The sequence below is a fragment of the Megascapheus bottae genome, chromosome 17 (assembly GCF_031878675.1).
Source record: "Megascapheus bottae isolate mThoBot1 chromosome 17, mThoBot2.hap1, whole genome shotgun sequence".
Classification (NCBI taxonomy): Eukaryota; Metazoa; Chordata; class Mammalia; order Rodentia; family Geomyidae; genus Megascapheus; species Megascapheus bottae.
This window is the reverse complement of record NC_143525.1, coordinates 11,707,863-11,728,843: the sequence shown is the minus strand read 5'-3', so window position 1 is coordinate 11,728,843 and position 20,981 is coordinate 11,707,863. Positions and strand designations below refer to the sequence as shown.

General features: G+C 45.0%; 1 protein-coding gene across 2 annotated transcripts in view; it reads right to left on the bottom strand.

Moving 5' to 3' along the window:
• Positions 1-20,981, bottom strand: part of Fxr2 (FMR1 autosomal homolog 2) — a 38,796-nt gene that overhangs the window by 17,424 nt on the left and 391 nt on the right. The window contains exons 3-6 of one of the 2 annotated variants that reach the window (XM_090349656.1): positions 20,795-20,875; positions 20,608-20,709; positions 20,421-20,461; positions 19,432-19,572 (exon numbers count right to left, since the gene is read on the bottom strand). In XM_090349656.1, coding sequence (XP_090205782.1) covers positions 19,432-19,572; positions 20,421-20,461; positions 20,608-20,709; positions 20,795-20,875 — 365 coding nt within the window. Of the gene's footprint in view, positions 1-5,942; positions 6,239-19,431; positions 19,573-20,420; positions 20,462-20,607; positions 20,710-20,794; positions 20,876-20,981 lie in introns of those variants that run through there. The other variant, XM_090349655.1, reaches the window with a different exon arrangement.

The window sequence follows — 20,981 nt, the reverse complement described above, 5'->3', positions numbered from 1 at the left end:
TATCTCCAATTAACCTCTAAAAAACAGGCTTGGGGGGCCGGGAGTTTGGCCTAGTGGTTAAAGTGTTTGCCTAGCATGCATGAAGACCCGGGTTCGATTCCTCGGCACCACATATATAGAAAAAAGCCGGAAGTGGTGCTGAGGCTCAAGTGGTAGAGCTCTAGCTTTGAGAAAGTCCAAGGACAGTGCTCAGGCCCTGAGCTCAAGCCCAGGACTGGCAAACAAAAACAAAAACAAAAACAAAAACAAAAAAAAACAGGCTTGGCTCAAGGGTAGGGTGGTAGCCTTGAGCTGAAGAGCTCAGGGATAGTGCCCAGGCCTCGTTCAAGCCCCATGACCCACCAAAAAAAAAAGAAAGAAAGAAAGGAAGGACGGACATACGGACATGTATTTATTACCTGTTATCTGTTATCCCTCTGTACATCACCTTTACAATAAAAATTTTAAAAACAACAACAGCCTGTTAGGCATGAAGCATAAAGAGAATCACATATTTGCCTTTGTACATATGTGTGTATACTAGTACTGGGGCTTGAACAGAACTACTGGGTACCCTCCTTTAGTTTTTGTTGTTGTTGTTGTTCAAGCTCTACTACTAGCTTTTTAGTGGGTAGAAATAAGAGACATGAACTTTCTTGCCACTGGTATCTGAAGCTTGTCTCTTTTGTGAAGACATTCCCACTACTAGATACACTCATTCATAAAGACTATGAATCTATGGCTCTAATCCATTTCTCCTCCATGTTGGTAGGGTTGCCCCCCCCTGCCACACTAGGTGAATAGCAACACTGTTTTTTCCAGCTCTAATGCTGTTTAACTGTGTGTGTATATGTATATATACATACATATACACACATATGTACAGTTTGATATTAATTTTTCCAACTAATTTGAAGGCAGAAGTGCAGGATTCAAAATGGAGTCCTCCCTTATATCACACTGCACTATAATACAATGTCACTCATCCTTTTACCTCTAGAATATTTATCATTCAAATATTTTCCAACGCTCTCTCCTAGACTTCATATTCCAATCCTGTCTGTCCTCCTTAATTCTACCCATTCACCCCAAATAAATTTTTTCCTTGGAGAATACTAGTGTTGAAACTAAACTCCAAATTCTATTTATTTAGTCTATGCTCACTGTGAAAAGGATAGTGGGAGTGTAAACTATTAGAAAGCCATCTAAATCCAGACAATTATTATCAAATAACCACTAAATTATCAAATATAATCAAAGATCAAGTTATCACTATGAGCAAATAAACATTAAATGATTATTTAACAGCCATATCATATCCTGGCTTGAGCCTGAGGCCTAGCAATGTCAATGTAAGGAGAGGTTTCTAGATACTTCCATTTGTCCCTATCTACTACTCTGAGCTCTCAATAGATAATTTTAGGGCAGGAAGTGTGGCCTAGTGGTAGAGTGCTTGCCTAGCATGCATGAAGCCCTGGGTTCCATTCCTCAGTACCATGTACACAGAAAAGGCTAGAAGTGGTGCTATGGCACAAGTCTTAGAGTGCTAGCTTTGAGAAATCTCAAAGACAGTGCCCAGGCCCTGAGTTTGAGCCCCAGGACTGGCAAAAGAGAGAGAGAGAGAAGAAGAGAGGGAGAGAGGTTTTAGGAGCCAAGCAAGAAAAACATCTGGTGAAAAAGTTGGCCAGCTGGGCACTGATGGTTCATGTTTGTAATCCCAGTGACTGAGGAAACTGAGATCTAAGGATCCCAGTTAAAAGCCAGCTTAGGCAGGAAAAGTCCATGAAACTCTTATCTTCAATTAACTACCAAAGAAGCTGGAAGTGGAGCTGTGCCTCAAGTGGTAGAGCACTAATTTTGAGCAAAAGAGCTAAGGGACACAGTACCTAGGCTCTGAATTCAAGCCCCAGAACTCACATACTCATCTTCATATTCTCTCTTTCTCTCCCCCCCTCTCTCCCACTCTCACACACACACACACACACACACAGAAAACAAAACAAACTTGGCTAGGTGATATGATAGTGTCACAATATAATCCTCGCTATTTCAGAAGGCTGAGATTAAGGTTCAAAGCCAGCCTGGGCAGAGTCATCTGGTAAAAATGAAAAGCCATTCAATAAAAGCTTGAGGCCTTGAGTTCAAACTCCAGTACAACCCTCCCAAAACAAAACAAACTCCATGTTAACGTTGATGATACTCCATTCATTAACAGAATGAGAGCTGCCTAACACTGTGGGTTTGATTCCCAGTACCCCAATACCACAAAAATAAATAAATAAATAAAATAAAAAAAGGAAAGATTTAGACCCAGTGGCACATGTAATTCAGGAGGAGGCTGAGATCTCAAGTTTAAGGACAGCTTGGGCTATACAATAAGTGCCAAACTTCAGTGATGCCTTGTCTCAAAAAGAAGGGGTAGGGGAGTGGTAGAAAGCATTGATCTGTGCATGGTAGTGAATGCCAGTAATCCCAGCATACACTACAAAGGTAATCCTAAAAGGATCTTGAGTTCAAAGCTGCAGGCTACAGTACAGGTTCCAGGCCAGCCTGGGCTATATTGCAAGACCCTATATCCCCTCTCCCCGCAAAAAAAGGCAACAAAAGAGAAAATTTGATGGGATAATTATAACTTAGGTCTCAGATCTAATACCTGCCCTGAAAGAAAAACAAAACAGTACTCAATTGTGGAGGAGAAAGGGATCTCCAAATTTTTAGTTCCAGAGACAATCTAAACCATTTTGAAGGTGAGCACAGGTGGCTCATGCCTGTAATCCTACCTGCTCAGGAGTGATTTAAAGATCATGGTTTGAAGCCAGCCCAGGGAATGAAAGTCTGTGAGACTCTGATCTCCAATTAACTACCAAAAAAGCTAGAAGTGGAGCTCAAGTGGTAAAAGTACTAGAATTGAACAAAAAAAGCTCAAAGACAGTGCCCAGGCCCTAAGTTCAAGCCCCAGTACTAGCACAAAAACAAACAAAAACTCCATGACCCATTCTAGTTTGCTGAGTCATGAATATGAAATCAATAGCAAAGTCAGAGTAGATAGATAAACGTCTATATGGCACTGAGAGGTGAAGAAAGATTAGTCTAGTGTTAAGGATTCAATGTCTTAAACTCAGTCATGGAACAGAAAATGCTGAAGTGACTAGAAAACATCCTTATAACTTGGGCTGTTGTTTCAACTCTAACTTAACTCTCCTGTGGCCCTCTTCCACACAGATACCATTCACTCACTCAAGTCTATCAGTGCCATAACCCACAGGTAAAAAGGGAAAAATTCAGACATTCTGTTGGACATTCTGATGTAGAAAAGGAAACATATTCACATGTTCCCTTTCTCTCCTCTCTTAGTTAATTTGAACTGGATACCAATCTTGCCCAGCTGTGCAAGACTCCCAGCTTTCTTAGGAAAAAAAAAAAGTGAACATCTTGTCTTGATCTCAGACTTCACAATTATTTTCCTTGGAACACAGACTTTGAGAGGGAAAGGATGTAGAAGGACAAGATCCTGGGAGGAATAGGACTAGCATGTCAAAGGGCATCTCAAGAATGATGCAAGTTTGGAAGAAAGGATATAAAGACAAATGTGCTCTATGAGAACCAGAAAAGAATTAGCAACTTTTGCCAAAGAAAACAAGAATGTTATGGAAGCAAGCTCGAAGAAAAAGTCTCAAGGGTTATTTGGAAAATGACAAAAAAGATCAGCTGAGAGCTTTTGTCAGTAAGACACAGAAAAGGTAGATTCTAGAATTACACAGGAATACAAAAATATTAGGATAAAAAGACAAAAGACTTGAGAGGATAATGAAGTAGATATGTGTACAATAGGTACTGGATAAAGAAATCTGATTAGGAAAGGAAAAACATGGGTTGGCATTTAAATGGGTAAAAGCCAATAAATTTATCAGCTGAAGCGGGGGCAGAAACCATGTACTCAAAGGGAAAAATGCAAGACCCTTTCCATCTATATAAAACACATTAAAAAAAAAAAATCTGGGTGCTGGATGCTCAAGCCAGTAAACTCAGGAGGCTGAGATCTGAGGATCACAGCTGAATACCAGCCTGGACAGTAAAGTCTAGGAGGCTCTTTATCTTCAGTTAACTACCAAAAAAACCCCAAAAACTGGAAGAGCTGGGGCTCAAGTGGTAGAGCTCTAACCTTGAGCAAAAAAGCACAAAGCCAGGCACCAGTGGCTCATGCCTGTAATCCTATACTCAGGAGGCTGAGATCTGAGGATCGCTGGGCACGAAAGTCCATGACTTTTATCTTCAATTAACCACCAGAAAACCAGAAGTGTCGCTATGACTCAAGTGGCAGAGCAAGTGGTAAGGTGGTAGCCCTGAGCTCAGGGACAATGCCCAGGCACCACAGTTCAAGCCCAATGACATAAACAAATAAATAAATAAATACAGCATCCAGGTTCTGAGTTCAAGCCCTATGACTGGCACCTAAAAAAAGTTGGGTTTTGGTGGCTCATACTTGTAATCCAACTACTCAAGAGGTTGAAATCTGAATTTCATGATTCAAAGCCATCTCAAGCAGAAAGGATGAGACTATTACCACCAATTAACAACTAAAAAGTCCATAGTGGAGCTGTGGCTCAGGTGTACAGTGCCAGCCTCAAGCAGCAAAGCTAAAGGACAGGTGCACACACACACAAAAAGATATAAAAAGAAAAAGTAGTTCCCAAGAATATGAGAAAGTAGAAAGGTATATAGTGAGGACAAAAGAATGATCTTCTCACATGTGAAGTTATGAGGACTTCTTTCTCCTCATGCTCCTTAGGATGAAATAAAAGAATGCCAGAAGAATGAGACAATCGGAAAAATACAAGCATGAAGTCCAAGAGATTCAGAATTCTATGTCACACAAAGGTAGATAGATACCTGGGAGGCAAGATAGATAGATCTCAATAGATCTATATATCTTAACCTAAATGGGAGGGAAAAAAATGTCCCAGAAAATGGAGTCGGAGCAGATAAACTACCTGGTAGCAAAAGAGGTTTTATGGAACCAAATCTTGGGCAAATGAGACCTGAAATAAGCACGAATTCTTAAAAATGTAGAAATTCCCTTGTCCTACCAAAAAATGCTGTCAGATTTGGAATCAAGAGTGGGCCAAAAGTCTTCAAGTGGAAATCTGTAGGAAGATAACCTAAGGAAACCTGATGAGCCTCCCTTTTAGAGATCTTGAACTTGAAGGTTACATTCCTCAAGAGAAAGCCTCCATTGGAATGAACTAAATGTATCGCAGAGGTCAAAGTTAGATAAGGAGTACAAATCCATCTCTCACTAAGAAAAGAATGGCAGACCAGTAGGCCTCGGGATAAGGGTATGGTGGGGTCATAGACTTGTGAAAAGGATCCACTTCATGGCAGGCCAAGGGCGACTTGATTGACACAACCTGAAGTAAAAGAGGCCAAAATGTCATAAATGGATTGTCATATTTTCTCCTTAGGCTGGACTATAAAATGAAAGTGGGGTGAGAGCTTAAAGCCAGTAGGCAGAAGCCTCCCTGAGGAAGATTAAAGGCTCTAATACGGGCCAGTGGGTCTTCCCAAGGGGGTCATGTGGGAGAAGAAAGAGAATTCTCCATGTGCTTGAACTGTAAGGAAGATATAATTAAGGGCTGAAGGTATGTCTTGCACTAAGAAACAGGAAAAGTCAATTAGTAAGTAGGCAAAGGGGTTTCTCCTGGGGGCGGTGAGCGCCAATCCGGGCACAATAATGCCCTTATGCTCGTGCTCTCCGAGCTGGAAGTAAAAGCAGGTGTAACACAAGGGTCCAAACGCGAGAAAGAGCTAGAAGGTTAACTCCCACGGTCTCCCGGGGAGGGCCGCGGGCCGAAGGTTCTAAGGGTCGGGACTGAGCTGCAGAAGCCCGATCCCGCCCCACTTTCTCCTGCGGGGGCTGGGGGAGGGGGCTGAGCCAGGGGTCCCAGGTCAGCGCGTCGCCTCACCTTGTAGAAGGCCCCGTTGGAGCCGCGCACCTCGACGGGCAGTCCCGGCTCCACATCCCCCCCGGAGGCCAGGCCGCCCATGGCGCCGCCGCCGCCTCCGACTCCCCCGGCGGTGGCGGCAGCGGCGCTCTGAGTGCGGGCCGGGCCGGGCCCCCGGCGTCTCCCAGGAGGAGGAGCTGGAGGGGGAGCCGCGGGGGGCGGGAGCCGGGCCGGCCCCACGGCGGCCCTGCTACAGCCAACGAGCAGGGGGCCGGGGCCGGGCCGCTCCCCGTCCGCCGCCGCCTTGGTCTCCGCCACCGTGAGGGAAACGGCCGCCGCCGCCGCTGCCTTCGTCACCTCAGCTTCCGCCCGCCGGCGCCCCCGCTGCTGCCTCAGTCCCGGGACCCGCTGCTGCCGCTGCCGCTGCCCCTCCACGGCCTCCACCTCCCCGTGCCGCCGCCTACTGCGCAGGCGCACCGGGCACCCGCCCGTCGCGCGCGGAGCCCAAGGTTCCAAGGCGCAGGCGCCAAGGCTGGCTCCCCAGCTCGCGCTGGCCAGCGCATCAGGGCTTCCACATTCTCTTCCGCTCTCTCACGCCCTCTTCTGGCCGCTCCCGACACTTGCGCAGAACTGGGAAAACTCAATCTCTTCGCCACCCCACCCCTCCAACTGCTCCATTACTTCCTTTCCCCGCCCCACAACACGGAGAGCGAGCCAATTGCGGGGAGGAAGGGGCCGAGCTCACGCCCTAGGATTGGACTTCCGCCTCCGGACTCGATAAGCCCCACCCTCTCCACCCCGGAGAGCCCCTCCGAACCTGGGCGAGCGGAGGATGCGCATGCGCCTGAACGACTGCTTGGTCACTTTCCCCACCTTTGTCTTTCTTGGTGCGCAGGCTCCGAGCAAGAAGAAGAGGAGGAGTCGAAAGGCGAAAGGTGACCAATGCGCATGCGCCGAGCTTTGTGGTCCTTGTGCCTGTGCGGAACCTCAAGCGCCTCTACCTATGCTACGTAAGAGTCACAGTTCTTAGCTTAAAATGAAAAAAAAAAAAAGAAAACTTATAAAGAAGCCCCTCACATAGCATAATTAATATGCGCTAACTAAAGGTGGGAGAAAATAATTTAAGTGTAATGAAGAAAAACAAATTGAATAAGGTTCTTTATGTGGATGCTCAGGAAATCAGAACAGGAAAAATGGTCCTGGAGTTAAGGACAACGGCAGGGAAATTGAAGATTTCCTCCCCCCCCCCATCCTTTGCATGCTAAGCAAGTGTTCTACGAATGAGCTACTACTGCACCCAGCCAACTTCCTGATTTTTGCACCAAGAGAAGAAATGAAATAATTAAAATGAAGATTAGGAGAAAGGAATAAAATAGTACAGGAATTTCATTCACACACATTAAATGATTTAGCAAGTATTTAGCCCTCCCCAATTTCCACTCACTGGCTAGTGGAAGGAATACAAAGATAAGAGATGCTCTGAAGGAATTTATAATACATTGGGAAAAGTAAATGCAGGCAGACAAACCTGATATACAGTTTATTTTCAATTAACGGGAAAGTAGCCATAATTGGACGAATGACTCAAGTCTTCAATCCTCTGAGTTTTAAGTTTCATTACTAGCATGTGCACACAAACCAGCACACACACACACACGAAAATGTGGAATGAAATGATGAATTCTAAACTCAACCAAAAAAAGGCTGGGAGTATGGCCTAGTGGTAAAGTGTTTGTCTGGCATTCACAAAGACCGGTTCAATTCCTCAGTACCTCATACATAGAAAAAGCTATGGCTCAAGTGGTAGAGTGCTAGCCTTGAGAAAGTCCAAGGACAGTGCCCAGGAACTGAGTTTAAGCCCTAGGGCTTGCAAAAAAAAAAAAAAAAAAAAAAAAAAAGCCAGAAGTTATAAAGTGCTAGCTTTGGGCAAAATGGCTCAGGAACAGTGCTCAAGATTCTAAGTTCAAGCCCTATGACTGGCACAAAAAAAAATTAAAAGTTCCTCCAAGGTCTGGGAATGTGGCTTAGTGGTAGAGTGGTTTCCTAGCATGCATGAAGCCCTGGGTTCAATGCATAAACAGAAAAATCCAGAAGTGGTACTGTGACTCAAGTAGTAGAATACTAGCAAAAGAAGCTCAGGTACAGTGTCTGAGGGTTACAGAAAAGTAAGAGATTATCATTATCAACAATGACTCTGAAAGAGTCTAGAGAAATTAAGTAGTGAAAGAGATTATCATGAGTATTAAAACTTGAGTTGAACCCAGGCTTGGTGGCTCATGCCTGTAATCCTAGCTACTCAGAAAGCTGAGATCTGAGGATCAAGATTCAAAGCCACAAAAAAGACCAGAGACTCTTTATCTCCAGTTAACTTCTAGAAAATGGGACGTGGGGCTTGGCTCAAAGGTAGGGCAGTAGCTTTGAGCTGAAGTGCTCAGGGACCAGGCCCAGGCTGAGTTGAAGCTCCATGACCCAAAAAACAACAACAAAAAAAACTGAATTGAAGGGCTGGGAGTTTGACCTAGTGGTAGAGTGCTCACCTAGCATGCACGAAGACCCAGGTTGGATTCCTCAGTACCACAAACATAGAAAAAAAAGCTGGAAGTAGTGCTAAAGCTCAAATGGTAGAGCTTCTAGCCTTGAGAAAGCCCAGGGACAGTAAGCCCAGGATTGGCAAAAAAAAAAAACCAACTTGAGTGAGTGTATGTGTGTGTGTGTATGAGAGCGTGTGCGCGTGTGCTAATAATGAGGCTTGAACTCAGGTTCTGGGTATTGTCCTTGAGTTTTTTTGTTTTTGCTCAAAGCTGGTGTTCTACCACTGAAATCACAACTCTGCTTTTAGCTTTTTGGTGGTTAATTGGAGATACCACTCATGGAAATTTCTGCCCAGGATAGCTTTGAGCAGATAGCATATTTATTTACTTATTTATTATTTTGCTAGTCCAGGAGCTTGAACTCAGGGCCTGAGCACTGTCCTTGAGCTTTCTCAAAGCTAGAGCACTTGAGACTCAGCACCACTTCTGGCTTTTTCTGTACATGTGGCACCAAGGAATTAAACCCGGGTTTTCCTGCATACTAGGCAAACATTCTACTACTAGGCTCAGATAACATTTTAAACAGGGGTTTGGCATGTGTAGAAGTTCCAGAGACCGGAGTACATTGCACTTGAGGGACCAAAGAACCTAGCTAGAAGTTTGGATATTCTACTTATAAGAAGACTAAAAGGGGGGGGCCGGGAGTTTGGCCTAGTGGTTAAAGTGCTTGCCTAGCATGCATGAAGACCCGGGTTCGATTCCTCGGTACCACATACATAGAAAAAAGCCGGAAGTGGTGCTGAGGTTCAAGTGATAGAGCTCTAGCCTTGAGAAAGTCCAAGGACAGTGCTCAGGCCCTGAGCTCAAGCCCAGGACTGGCAAAAAAAAAAAGACTAAAAGGGGGCCAGGAGTTTGGCCTAGTGGTAGAGTGCTTGCTTAGCATGCATGAAGACCTGGGTTCAATTCCTCGGTACCACATGCATGGATAAAAGCCAGAAGTGGTGCTGAAGCTCAAGTGGTAGAGTTCTAACCTTGAGAAAGCCCAAGGATAGTGCTCAGGCCCTGAGTTCAAGGCCCAGGACTGGCAAAAAAAAAAAAAGACTAAAAGGCAATTTTGCTGAGCCTGAAAATTAAAAGTAGCATAAAAGTTGGATAATTACCCCCTCCCTATGTATCTGTGCCCCTAAATCAGATCTAAACTATTCCCTCCCATTGTCACTTTCCAGTCACCTTGAACTCCAGGCAGGACAGAATTCATCAAGAAGCATTATGACACAAACTGCGCCCCCCACAAAAAAAAGAACAGCCAAAAGCTACAGATCCCCCACCAGGCCTAGAGAGAGAAACTGAGAAACTGAGATAAGGGCCAAACTGGACACACCCATGACTTGGAACTGTTTTAACAAGCTTTTCTTACTCCTTGCATTTAATTCTCTCTATTTAATCTGAGGCCAGTGTTTGTATCCCTGCAGACCCCTGAAGATGTATTAAAGTGCTTGCCTAGCATGCATGCAGACCCGGGTTCGATTCCTCGGTACCACGTACATAGAAAAAAGCCAGAAGTGGTGCTGAGGCTCAAGAGCTAGAGAAAATCCAAGGACAGTGCTCAGGCCCTGAGCTCAAGTCCAGGACTGGCAAAAAAAATAAAACAAAAATAAAGTGCTGTCTTCTCATGGTTGCCATGTAATAAGTCTTTCTCTACCTTTTACTTTGTCTATTTAGCCAGACCTAACATAGGACTACTAGAGTTTGGTCCTGGGGCCTAAAAAAAAAAACCCTGATTTTGTATTGAATGGTGGTATTAACTTTTAGTAAAATCATTATAGAGAGAGTATAAAGGATACCATAATCAAATGTCCCTTATTTGCCTTAAAATTTATAGCTCAATAGGAAAAGTAGGAATGAGGTAGATGTGGGAGCCTGAATGCACAGGGGTTCACCACAGGTAGATAAGATCAGGGGTGGAATTCCATGGTAGTACTTTCAAAGCCTTGGCTTTGATCCTTAGCACCAAAACTGTCTTCCAAAAGGCTCTCTCCAGAAAGGTCAGAACTCAGCCAGGCACAGTGGCTCACACCTCTAATCCTATTACTCAAGAGGCTGAGATCTGAGGATCATGGTTCAAAGCCAGCCCATGCACTAAGGTCATGGCTTTAGCTCATGGCCTGAGCACTGTCCTTGGACTTTCTCAAGGTTAGAGCTCTACCACTTGAGCCTCAGCACCACTTCCAGCTTTTTCTTTCTATGCATGTGGTACCAAGGAATCGAACCCGAGTCTTCATGCATGCTAGGCAAGCACTCTACCACTAGGCCAAACTCCCGGCCATCTCTGAGAGATTCTTATCTCCAGTTAACCACCAGAAATGGGGCTGTGGCTTCAGGGGTAGGGCAGTAGTCTTGAACTGAGAGCTTAGGGACACCACCCAGGCCCAGAGTTCAAGCCTCATGACAAAAGAAAGAAAGAAAGAAAGAAAGAAAGAAAGAAAGAAAGAAAGAAAGAAAGAAAGAAAGAAAGAAAGAAAGAAAGAAAAGAAGGAAGGAAAGAAGGAAGGAAAGAAAGAAGGAAAGAAAGGAAAGGAGGGAGGAAGATCGGAACACTTTACCGCTTCTTCCCCATCACCATTGGATTATATAAGGCTAATGAAATAATGAGTGGTCCAAAACGAGAGGCAATAAATGGTGACTACACAACACAAAATCAAGCTGGGAAGCTGGGTGCCTGTAGCTCATGCCTGAAATCCTAGTTACTCAGGAAGATGAGATCTGAGGATCAAGGTTCAAAGCCCAGGCAAGAAAGTTCAAGAGACTCATCACTAATAAATGACTCAGAAAAAGACAGAAATGGTGCTGTTGCTCAAGTGGTAAAGCAGTAGCCTTGAGCACAAAGAGGCTCAGGGGCAGTGCTTCAGACCCTGAGTTCAAACCCCAGGACAAGCAAAAAAATCAAATCAAACTGGGCTCCAGTTGGTCAAGCTTATAATTCCTAGATACTCAGGAGGCTGAAATTTGAAAATCAAGATTCAAAGCCTTGCTCAGGCAGATAAATCAGAGACATGTGCGTGTGTGTGCATGTGTGTGTCAAGTCCTGGGGCTTGAACTCAGTGCCTGACTGTTGTCTCTGAGCTATTTTTTTTTTCTTTGTCGTTTGTGGGGTTTGAACTCTGGGGCTGGGCGCTGGCTATCCCTGAGTTCTTCAGCTCAAGGCTACTGCCCTACCCTTGAGGCCACAGTGCCACTCCAATTTTCTAGTGGTTAATTGTGAGTAATTAGAGATAAGAGTCTCAGGGTCTTTAATGCCTGGGCTGGCTTTGAACTATGATCCTCAAATCTCAGCTTCCTGAGTAATTTGGATTGCAGGCGTGAGCTACCAACTCCTAGCTCCCTGACATTTTATGATCAAAGCTAGCACTCTACCAGGTGAACCACATTTCAGCTTTTAGAGTGGCTAATTGCAGATATGAGTGTCATGTATTTTCCTGCCCAGGCTGACTTTGTTTTCTTTTTTTTTTTTTTTGCCAGTCCTGGGCTTCAGCTCAGGGTCTGAGCACTGTCCTTGGACTTTCTCAAGGCTAGAGCTCTACCACTTGAGCCACAGCACCACTTCCAGCTTTTTTCTATGTATGTGGTACTGAGGAATCGAACCCGGGTCTTCATGCATGCTAGCTAGGCAAGCACTCTATCATGAGGCCAAACTCCCAGTCCATTTTTTTATTTTATTTATTTATTTTTGCCAGTCCTGGGCTTGAGCTCAGGGCCTGAGCACTGTCCATGGACTTTCTCAAGGCTAGAGCTCTACCATTTGAGCCTCAGCACCACTTCTGGCTTTTTCTATATATGTGGTACCAAGGAATCGAACCCGGGTCTTCGTGCATGCTAGGCAAGCACTCTAACCACTAGGCCAAACTCCCGGCCCCAGGCTGACTTTGAACCATGATGATCAGTTCTCAGTTTTGTGAGTCACTAGGATTATAATCATGAGGCATTGGCACCTGGCTTTCTCCACCCTCACCCCAAAGCTAGTGCTTTACCACTTGAGCCATAATTCTACTTCTGGCTTTTTTTTTTTTTTTTTTGGTTAAAGATAAAAGTCTCATAATCTTTCTTGCCAGGGCTAACATTGAACTACAATCCTCAGATCTCAGCTACTTGAGTAGACAGGACTGCAAGTATGAATCACCAGCACCCAGCTTCTAAGAGCCTTTTTTTTGTGGGGGGGGGGCATTCCTGGGGCTTGAACACAGGAGTTTGGCCCTGTCCCTGGGCTTGTTTTGGTCAAGGCTAGCTAGCACTCCACCACTTGAGCCACAGTACCACTTCTGACTCTTTCTGCTTATGTGGTGTTGAAGAATCAAATCCCAGGGTTTTTCCATGCTAGACAAACACTCTACCTCTAAGCCACATTCTCAGCCCTAAGAGAATCTTACACCAGTTAATCAGCAAAAAGCCACAAGTGGAGCTGTGGCTCATGTGGTAGAGGGCCCAGCTGTGAAGTAAGGAGTGGAGTGAGAGGGTGGCAAGAAGCCAAAGGAATGGCTAAAAAACAAAACCAAACAACCAACCAAACAAACAAAAACACCTAAGGGACACGGCATCCAGGCCCTGAGTTCAAGTATTCAGGACTTGGCACAAAAGAGAAAAAAAAATTTAAAGGACAAAATAAAAAAGCTAAGGGATTGCAACAAGGCCAAGAAGTAAAGGTCCAGTACACACACAAGAAAAGAAGAAGGGAGGAAGGGAGGGAGAAAAGGAAAGAAGGAGAGAGAGAGAGAGAGAGAAAGAAAGAAAGAAAGAAAGAAAGAAAGAAAGAAAGAAAGAAAGGAAGGAAGGAAGGAAGGGAGGGAGGAAGGAAAGAAGTGATAGATGGACATGACATGACACTCAAAAGGTCCAACGTAGCACATGGGAACATTTTTTTTGTAGGTCGCAGGGATTTGAACTCTGGGCCTGGGCACTGTCCCTGAACTCTTCAGCTCAAAGCTACCACTGTACCCTTGAGCCATGCCCTACCCTCAAGCCACAGCCCTACTTCCCAGTTTCTAGAGGTTAATTGGAAATGCCTCAGGTCCATTTGTGCCCAGGCTGGCTTTGAACCTTGATCCTCAGATCTCAGCCTCCTGAGTAGCTAGGAGTCGCTAGGATTACAGGTGTGAGCCACAGCACTAATATATATATATATATATATATGTGTGTGTGTGTGTGTGTGTGTGTATATACATATGTATGTATATATATATATATATATACATAATTTTTTGTGGGGCTTGAACACTGTGGCTGGGCGTTGTCCCTGAGCTCTACAGCTCAAGGTTACTGCCCTACAACCCCAGTTCCCGTTTTCTAATAGTTAATTGGAGATAAGAGTCTCATAGTCGTTAGTGCCTGGGCTGGCTTTGAACCAAGATCCTCAGATCTCAGCCTCCTGAGTAGTTAGGATTACAGGTGTGAGCCACTGCACCTGGCATTTTTTTTTTTTTTTTGGCTATAGGTGTCTTCTACTCAGATGGCGCTACTCCTTGTTGTTTGTGTGTCACTCTAGAAAGAATCTATCCTGCATTCACTTTCAAACTTAAGAATGCCAAAACCAGCTAAATTGTTCATGTTTAAAAGATAATTCCCAAATTGACTTTCCCCTAGGAAACCAGCTTCATTATCCTAAGCAAGAAGAATAAGAAAAGATCTTTTCCTAGCAACCTCGAAAATTCAGTTACAAGGGGCAGTGTGATATAAAATATATAATTGGTTTCCATCGTTGTTTCTTAGGATACAATTCCTAAAATCCTTAGAATTCCCAAAGTGATGTCTTTTGTATGTTAATGGGTCAGATGCAGGTAGCCCATAAGTAGCTTTGGGGTGGGGCTAGTCACAGTAGGACAAAGGTGAAACAACTTGGAACTTGATTGAAGGAGACTTCAACCTGCGGGATCTGATGCCCTCTGCAGGCAGATAATGTAAAAGCAATTGAAATAGAGTGTGTCCTGCTGTAAAACTGTTTGGCTTTTTGTCTTGTGCCGGTCCTGGGATTAGAACTCAGTACTTATAGCTGGGTGCCGGTGGCTACACCTGTAATCCTAGGCACTCATGAGGCTGAGATCTGAGGATCAAGGTTCAAAGCCGACTGGGGCAGGAAAATCCATGCTGCGTACCACCAATTATTTTGGAGGTAATTAATCACCAAAAAAAAGTCAGAAGTGAAACTATGGCTCTAATGGTAGAGGGCCAGCCTAGAGAAAAAAAGCTATGGGACAGCATCCTGGTCTTGAGTTCAAGCCTGAGTACAGGTACAAAGAAAATAAAATGATGACAGGCTGGCACCGGTGGCTCACAACTTTAATCCTAGCTACTCAGGAGGCTGAGATGTAAAAGATCAAAGTTTAAAGCCAGCTCAGGCAGAAAAATCCTCAAGACTCTATCTGGAAAATAATTGGCAAAAAGGATGAGCTGGGCACAGTGGCTCATGCTTGTAATCCCAGCTACTCAGGAGGTTGAGACCTGAGGATCATGGTTCAAAGCCAGCCCAGGCACTAAAGTCGTGAGATTTTTTTTTTTTATGCGTGTGTGTGTGGGGATCAAGGCTTGGGCGCTCTCCCTGAGCTCTTCAGCTCAAGGCTACCACCCTACCCTTGAGCCAAGCCCCACTTCCCATTTTCTAGAGGTTAATTGGAGATACGAATTTTATGGACTCCATGTCTGCTGCTGTTGCTGCTGCTTCCTCCTCCTCCTCCCCCTCCTCCTCCTCCTCCTCCTTCTCCTTCTTCTTCTGGCTTGGACTCAGAGCCTGGGTGCTGTCCCTGAGCTTTTCAGCTCAAGGCTACTGCCCTACCACTGGAGCCACAGCACCACTTCTAATTTTCTGGTGGTTAATTGGAGATAAAAGTCTCATAGATTTTAGTGCCCTGGCTGGCTTTGAACCAAGACCCTCAGCTGTCAGCCTCCTGAGTAGGTAGGATTTCAGGCGTGAACCATTGCGCCCCTGCTAATCCTAGCTACTTCTGAGACTGAAATCTGAGAATTAAGGTTTGAAGCTTGCCCATAAGACTATTATATCCATTTAACCACTCAAAAAAATGGAGCTGTGGCTCAATTGGTAGAGGCTCAGGGATAGCACCTAGGCCCTGAGTTCAAGCCCAACTATCTAACAAAAAACAAAAAAAAGGAAGTCAGACACTGGTGGCTCCTACCTATAATCCTAGCTACTCAGGAGGCTGAGAACTGAGGGTTGAAATATTCAAAACCAGCTCAAGCAGACAAATCCAGGAGGCTTTTATCTAGCTAACCAGCAAAAACTGGGACTGAAGGTTTGGCACCAGCAGTAGAATATCAGTGAAGAAAGAGTATGAGGCCTGGAGTTCAAGTTCTATACCATCTATCACTATACCAAGTATAGATCAGTGTTGTGCTATGGTCTTATTTTTCCTTTCTTGACTGTTCAATACCAAATGAATTTCCATAGCAAATTTGTTTTCAGAATTGGCACAAAGTCTGAAAAAACAATAGCAAAGGGTTAGTGGTGATTATGTAAATAAGGCTGTGGATGTCAGTTCTGGGGCTTGAACTCAGGGCCTAGGAACTGTCTCTGAGCTTTTTGCTCAAGGCTCATGTACTGCCACTTGAGCTGCAGTTCTATTTCTTTTTGGTAGTTTAGTGGAGGTAAGAGTCTCATGGTCTTTCCTACCCAACTTCGATTCTCAGAGCTCAGCCTTCTAAGTAGCTAGGATTATAAGCATGAGCCACCAGCACCTAGCTAAGGATGCTATTTTTAATGGTTATCATTATTTACCTACCAGCACAGAGAGTTCAACCAAGGGAACTGAGGACACTAAACCCCATACTTGAAGCTCCTCTATTTTTATATATCCGTTTCCAATTTTTGTACAAGCTTACAATATTTGCATAATAAAATACTGTGAAATTCAGTGATGGTAGGCAGAGAGACAGGAAAATAAACCTGTTTTCTTCTTTCTTTCTCTTTTTTTTTTTTCTTTTTCTTTTTTTGTTGGTTGTGGGGCTTGAACCCCGGGCCTGGGTGCTGTCACTGAGCTCTTCAGCTCAAGGCTAGTGCCCTACCATTTGAGCCACAGTGCCACTTCCAGTTTTCTGGTGGTTAACTGGAAATAAGAATCTTGCAGGCTTGTATGCCCAAGCTGGCTTTGAACTGCCATCTTCAAATCTAGCCTCCTGAGTAGTTAGGATTACAGGTGTGAGCCACAGCGCCTGACTTTTTTTTCCCAGTTCTGGGCACTCTACCACTAGGCCAAACCTCCAGCCGAGTCTACCATGTATCTTTTATATTACCATGCCCAGCCTATTGCATTCTTTTCTGAGAAATGCCAGAATGAAAATAAAGACTTTGTAATTTGTGTGCATATAATGTGATTTTTAAGGAAATCAGCCTTGGAGCCTAGAGCATGCTAGGTAAATACTCTGCTTAGAGCTATCAAAAAGTAAAAACAGATGTGGAGTAGCTCAAGTAGTAGAGCTCTAGCCTTAAGCAAAAAGAAGTTCAAGGATAGTGCCCAGGCTGAGTTCAAGCCCCAGGACTGGCAGAAGGGGCAGGAGGAGAAGAGGAAGAAGAAAAAGAAAAAGAAGTATGTTTGCAGGAGCCAGGAGCTCATGCCTGTGATCCTAGCTACTCAGGAGGCTGAGATCTGAGGATCACGGTTCAAAGCCAGCCAGCCCGGGCACTACAAAACCAAGGGACTTTTTTTTTGGTGGGTCATGGGGCTTGAACTCGGCCTGGGCGCTGTCCCTGAGCTCTTCAGCTCAAGGCTACTGCCCTACCCTTGAACCAAACCCCACTTTGTTTTCTAGAAGTTAATTGGAGATAACAGTCTCAGGTCCTTTTGTGCTCCAGCTGGCTTTGAACCTTGATCCTCAGATCTCAGCCCCTGCATAGCTAGGATTACAGGTGTGAACTACCAAGCCAGGCTACGCCAGAGACTCTTATCTCCAATTAACCTCTAGAAAATGGGAAGTGGGACTGTGGCTCAAGGGTGGGATGGTAGCCTTGAGCTGAAGAGCTCAGGGACAGGGCCCAGGCCCATAGTTCAAGCTCCATGACCCACCCCCCAAAAAAATTAATAAAAATTTTAAAAATAAAAGTAAAAAGCCAGAAGTTGGGCCCTCAAGTTTAACCTAGTGATAGAATTTTTTCCTAGCATATACAAAGACCTGTGTTTGATTCCTCGGTACCACATACATAGAAAACACTGGAAGTGGGCTGGGAGTTTGGCCTAGTAGAGTGCCTGCCTAGCATGCACGAAGACCGGGGTTCAATTCCTGAGTACCATACACATAGAAAAAGCCGGAAGTGGTGCTATGACTCAAGTGGCAGAGCTCTAGCCTTGAGAAAGCCTTAGGACAGTGTTCAGGCCCTGAGTTCCAGCCCCAGGACTGGCAGGAAAAAAAAAAAAAGCTGGAAGTGGTGCTGTGGCTCAAGTGGTAGAGCTCTAGCCTTGAGAAAGCTTAAGGCCACTACTCAGACCCTTAGTTCAAAGCCAGGACTTGCAAAAAAAAAAAAAAAAAAAAGCCAGAAGTAACACTGTGGCTTAAGTGGGAGAATGCTAGCCTTGAGCACAGAGAAGCTCAGGGACAGAGCCCGGCCCTCAGTTCAAACTCCAGGACAAGCAAAAAATGTTTAAAAAAGAAAAAATGAAAAGCAGTCAGACAGGACAGTATGTGCTTCAGCGCGTGAGAGTCTTAGGTCTTAGGTAGGAGAATAGTGAATTCAAGGCCAGCCTGGGATATATAAGACCCTCTCCCCACCTCACAATTACAAATCTGAAAGGGAATGCCCACTAACTAGCTGTGTGTGTGTGTGTGTGTGTGTGTGTGTGTGTGTGTGTGTGTGTGTGTGTGTGTGCTGATACTGGAGCTTGAACTCAAGGCTGAACTACTTGAGCCACAGCTCCACTTCTATTTTGTGGTTAACTGGAGATAGGAGTCTCACAGAGTTTCCTTCCCACACTGGCTTCAAACTTTGGTCCTCAGATCTAAGGCTCCCGAGTACTTAGGATGGCAGGAAAAAAGCCACCAATACTTGCTGCTTTTTTTTTTTTTATCATTATTATTGAACATTTGAGATCTCACTGTTTTCCTGAACTTCAGTGTTTAAGAGAGTCTCCTGCCAGGCGTGGTAGCTCACACCTGTAATCCTAGCTACTCAGGAGGCTGAGAACTGTGGATTCTGGTTCAAAGCCAGCCCAGCACTAAAGTCCATGAGACTCTTATCTCCAATTAATCACCAGAACACCAGAAGTGGTGCTGTAGCTCAAGGGATAGGGTGGTAGCCTTGAGCTGAAGAGCTTAGGGACCACACCCAGGCCCAGAGTTCCAGTCCCATGACTGACAAAAAAAAAAAAAGTCTACTACTTCAGCCTCCTCAGTACTAGGTACCATGCTCCCATGCCCTGTTAGTTGTTAAAAGGGCACAAGTAATCCTTCCCAGTGACCTCTGAAATGCAGACACCAGGGGGCAGCCTGTTGTCTCTGTTGAGTTTGCAGGCCTGCTTCAGTCCTTGATTCAGTACAACTCAGTGAAGATCCTAAATGTGGACAAGATTTATGTACCAAGACTACCTGCCACCAACTCTTCTTTTCTCTATATTTCACAGTCCAGAGCCTGATTCTGAGTCACTTTGAGCCTACTACTCCTATCTTTTTGGCTGTCCCAACCTCCATTAGAGCTACATCCTCTGACCTTACGACACAAATAACAAGGATCTTGATGTGGCTGACGCATGATCAACTCCTCTGCCCAATACACCAGGATATAACCTTTTTTTAATTTTTCACTCCAAACAGCCAGTCTTTTTCAATTCTGCTCTTTTTGTATTCCAAGAATCAGCCACAACATCCTTCCTTCTTCAGGGTCAGGATCTGTGCAGATGTGTTTCACGAGTGTTTGAGCAGATAGGAATAGAGACACTCCAGCAAGGAGATTCTAAGTGATGGTGTCACCTTCCTGCCAACTCCTTCATCACCTCTCTTTCAAATCGAAAGGAATGCCAGCCCTCTGCTTCAGTCAGATCTTGACCTCCGAGGGCCTTGTACAAGTCCATGGCTCTTTTATTCCAGTCCAGAACTGCCAGGCGGAACTGGGAACAACCCTTATCCAAAGCCACCTGAGGGAGAAGAAATCACTCACTTGTCTTGGGATGAAAAAAGAAAAGGTTCTTCCTTTCCTGTGTGTGTGTGTGTGTGTGTGTGTGTGTGTGTGTGTGTGTGGACTGGGGCTTGAACTGTGCGCTGGGAGCTATCCCTTACCTTTGCCACTCAAGGATGCCATTCTACCACTTGAGCCACAGCTCTATTTCCAGCTTTTTCTTCTTTTTTTTTAACTGTTTTGTGTTTTGATATTTTGTCAGTCATGGGACTTGAACTCTGGGCCTGGACGCTGTCCCTGAGCTCTTCAGCTCAAGGGTACTGCCCTACCCTTTGAGCCACAGAGCCACTTCCATATTTCCAGCCTTTTGTTGGTTAACCACATAACCTGACTGGCATCAAACCACAGTTCTCAGATCATAGACTCTTTAGTAGCTAGCTACGATTACAGTGTGAGCCACTAGTGATGGGCAGGAAAAGGTTTTCTTACTCCTTCATTCACACACACACACACACACACACACACACACACATATATATATATATATATATATATATATATATATATATATATATATATATATATAGTAAGTAATGGGGCTTGAACTCTGGGCTTGGACGCTGTCTCTGAGCTCTTCAGCTCAAGGCTTCTGCCTTATCCCTGGAGCCACAGCTTCACTTCCCATTCCTAGTGGTTAATTGGAGATAAGAGTCTCACAGTCTTTAGTGCTCGGACTCGCTTGAACCTCGATCCTCAGATCTCAGCCTCCAGAGTAGCTAGGATTACAGGCATGAGCCACTGGGCCTGGGGCTCTCTATATTCTTATGTTTACTAAGCCTACTTTGTAGCTCCCACCCCTCTCCTTACCTCCGCCACCTTTTTAATTATTTTGGTACCAATCCCTTGACCTGTTGTGGGGAGAAAGGCAAGAAGAAATACTATTTTATTTGAAGAGAATCAGAAGAGGCCCTAGGTTGGTATGGAGGGAGGGAGGGGCTGGTCATGGGACTGTGGGTTGCTATGTCCACCCCAGCCCCTTCCCCCTGCCCTGTACCCCGATATTCTGGCATCACATAAAGGTCTTCCAGGTAAATGTTTCGTCCTTTCCATGTGCTATAGATGAAGTAGTAAAGCCCATAACCCACCACACGGGGCCCTGAAAAGGAAGCAAAGATAGGAGTAAAGTCTCTTAAAACCAAGATACAGGGACACCCCGCGGCTGCCCAAAGAGGTGCTCTTACCCTGTGGCTCCCCTGGGGCTACAATCTCTGCCACCAGACAGTGATAGAAAGGATTCTCTCCAAAGCCATCCGCTCTCAGGTCTGCAGATTGGAGGTGTGACAAAGGAGTGCCTGCCCGGTCAAGAGCTGCCGCCCTGGGAACCGGCCCTCCCTCAGTGGGTCCCCAGCCGCCATCACGTTCTGAGCC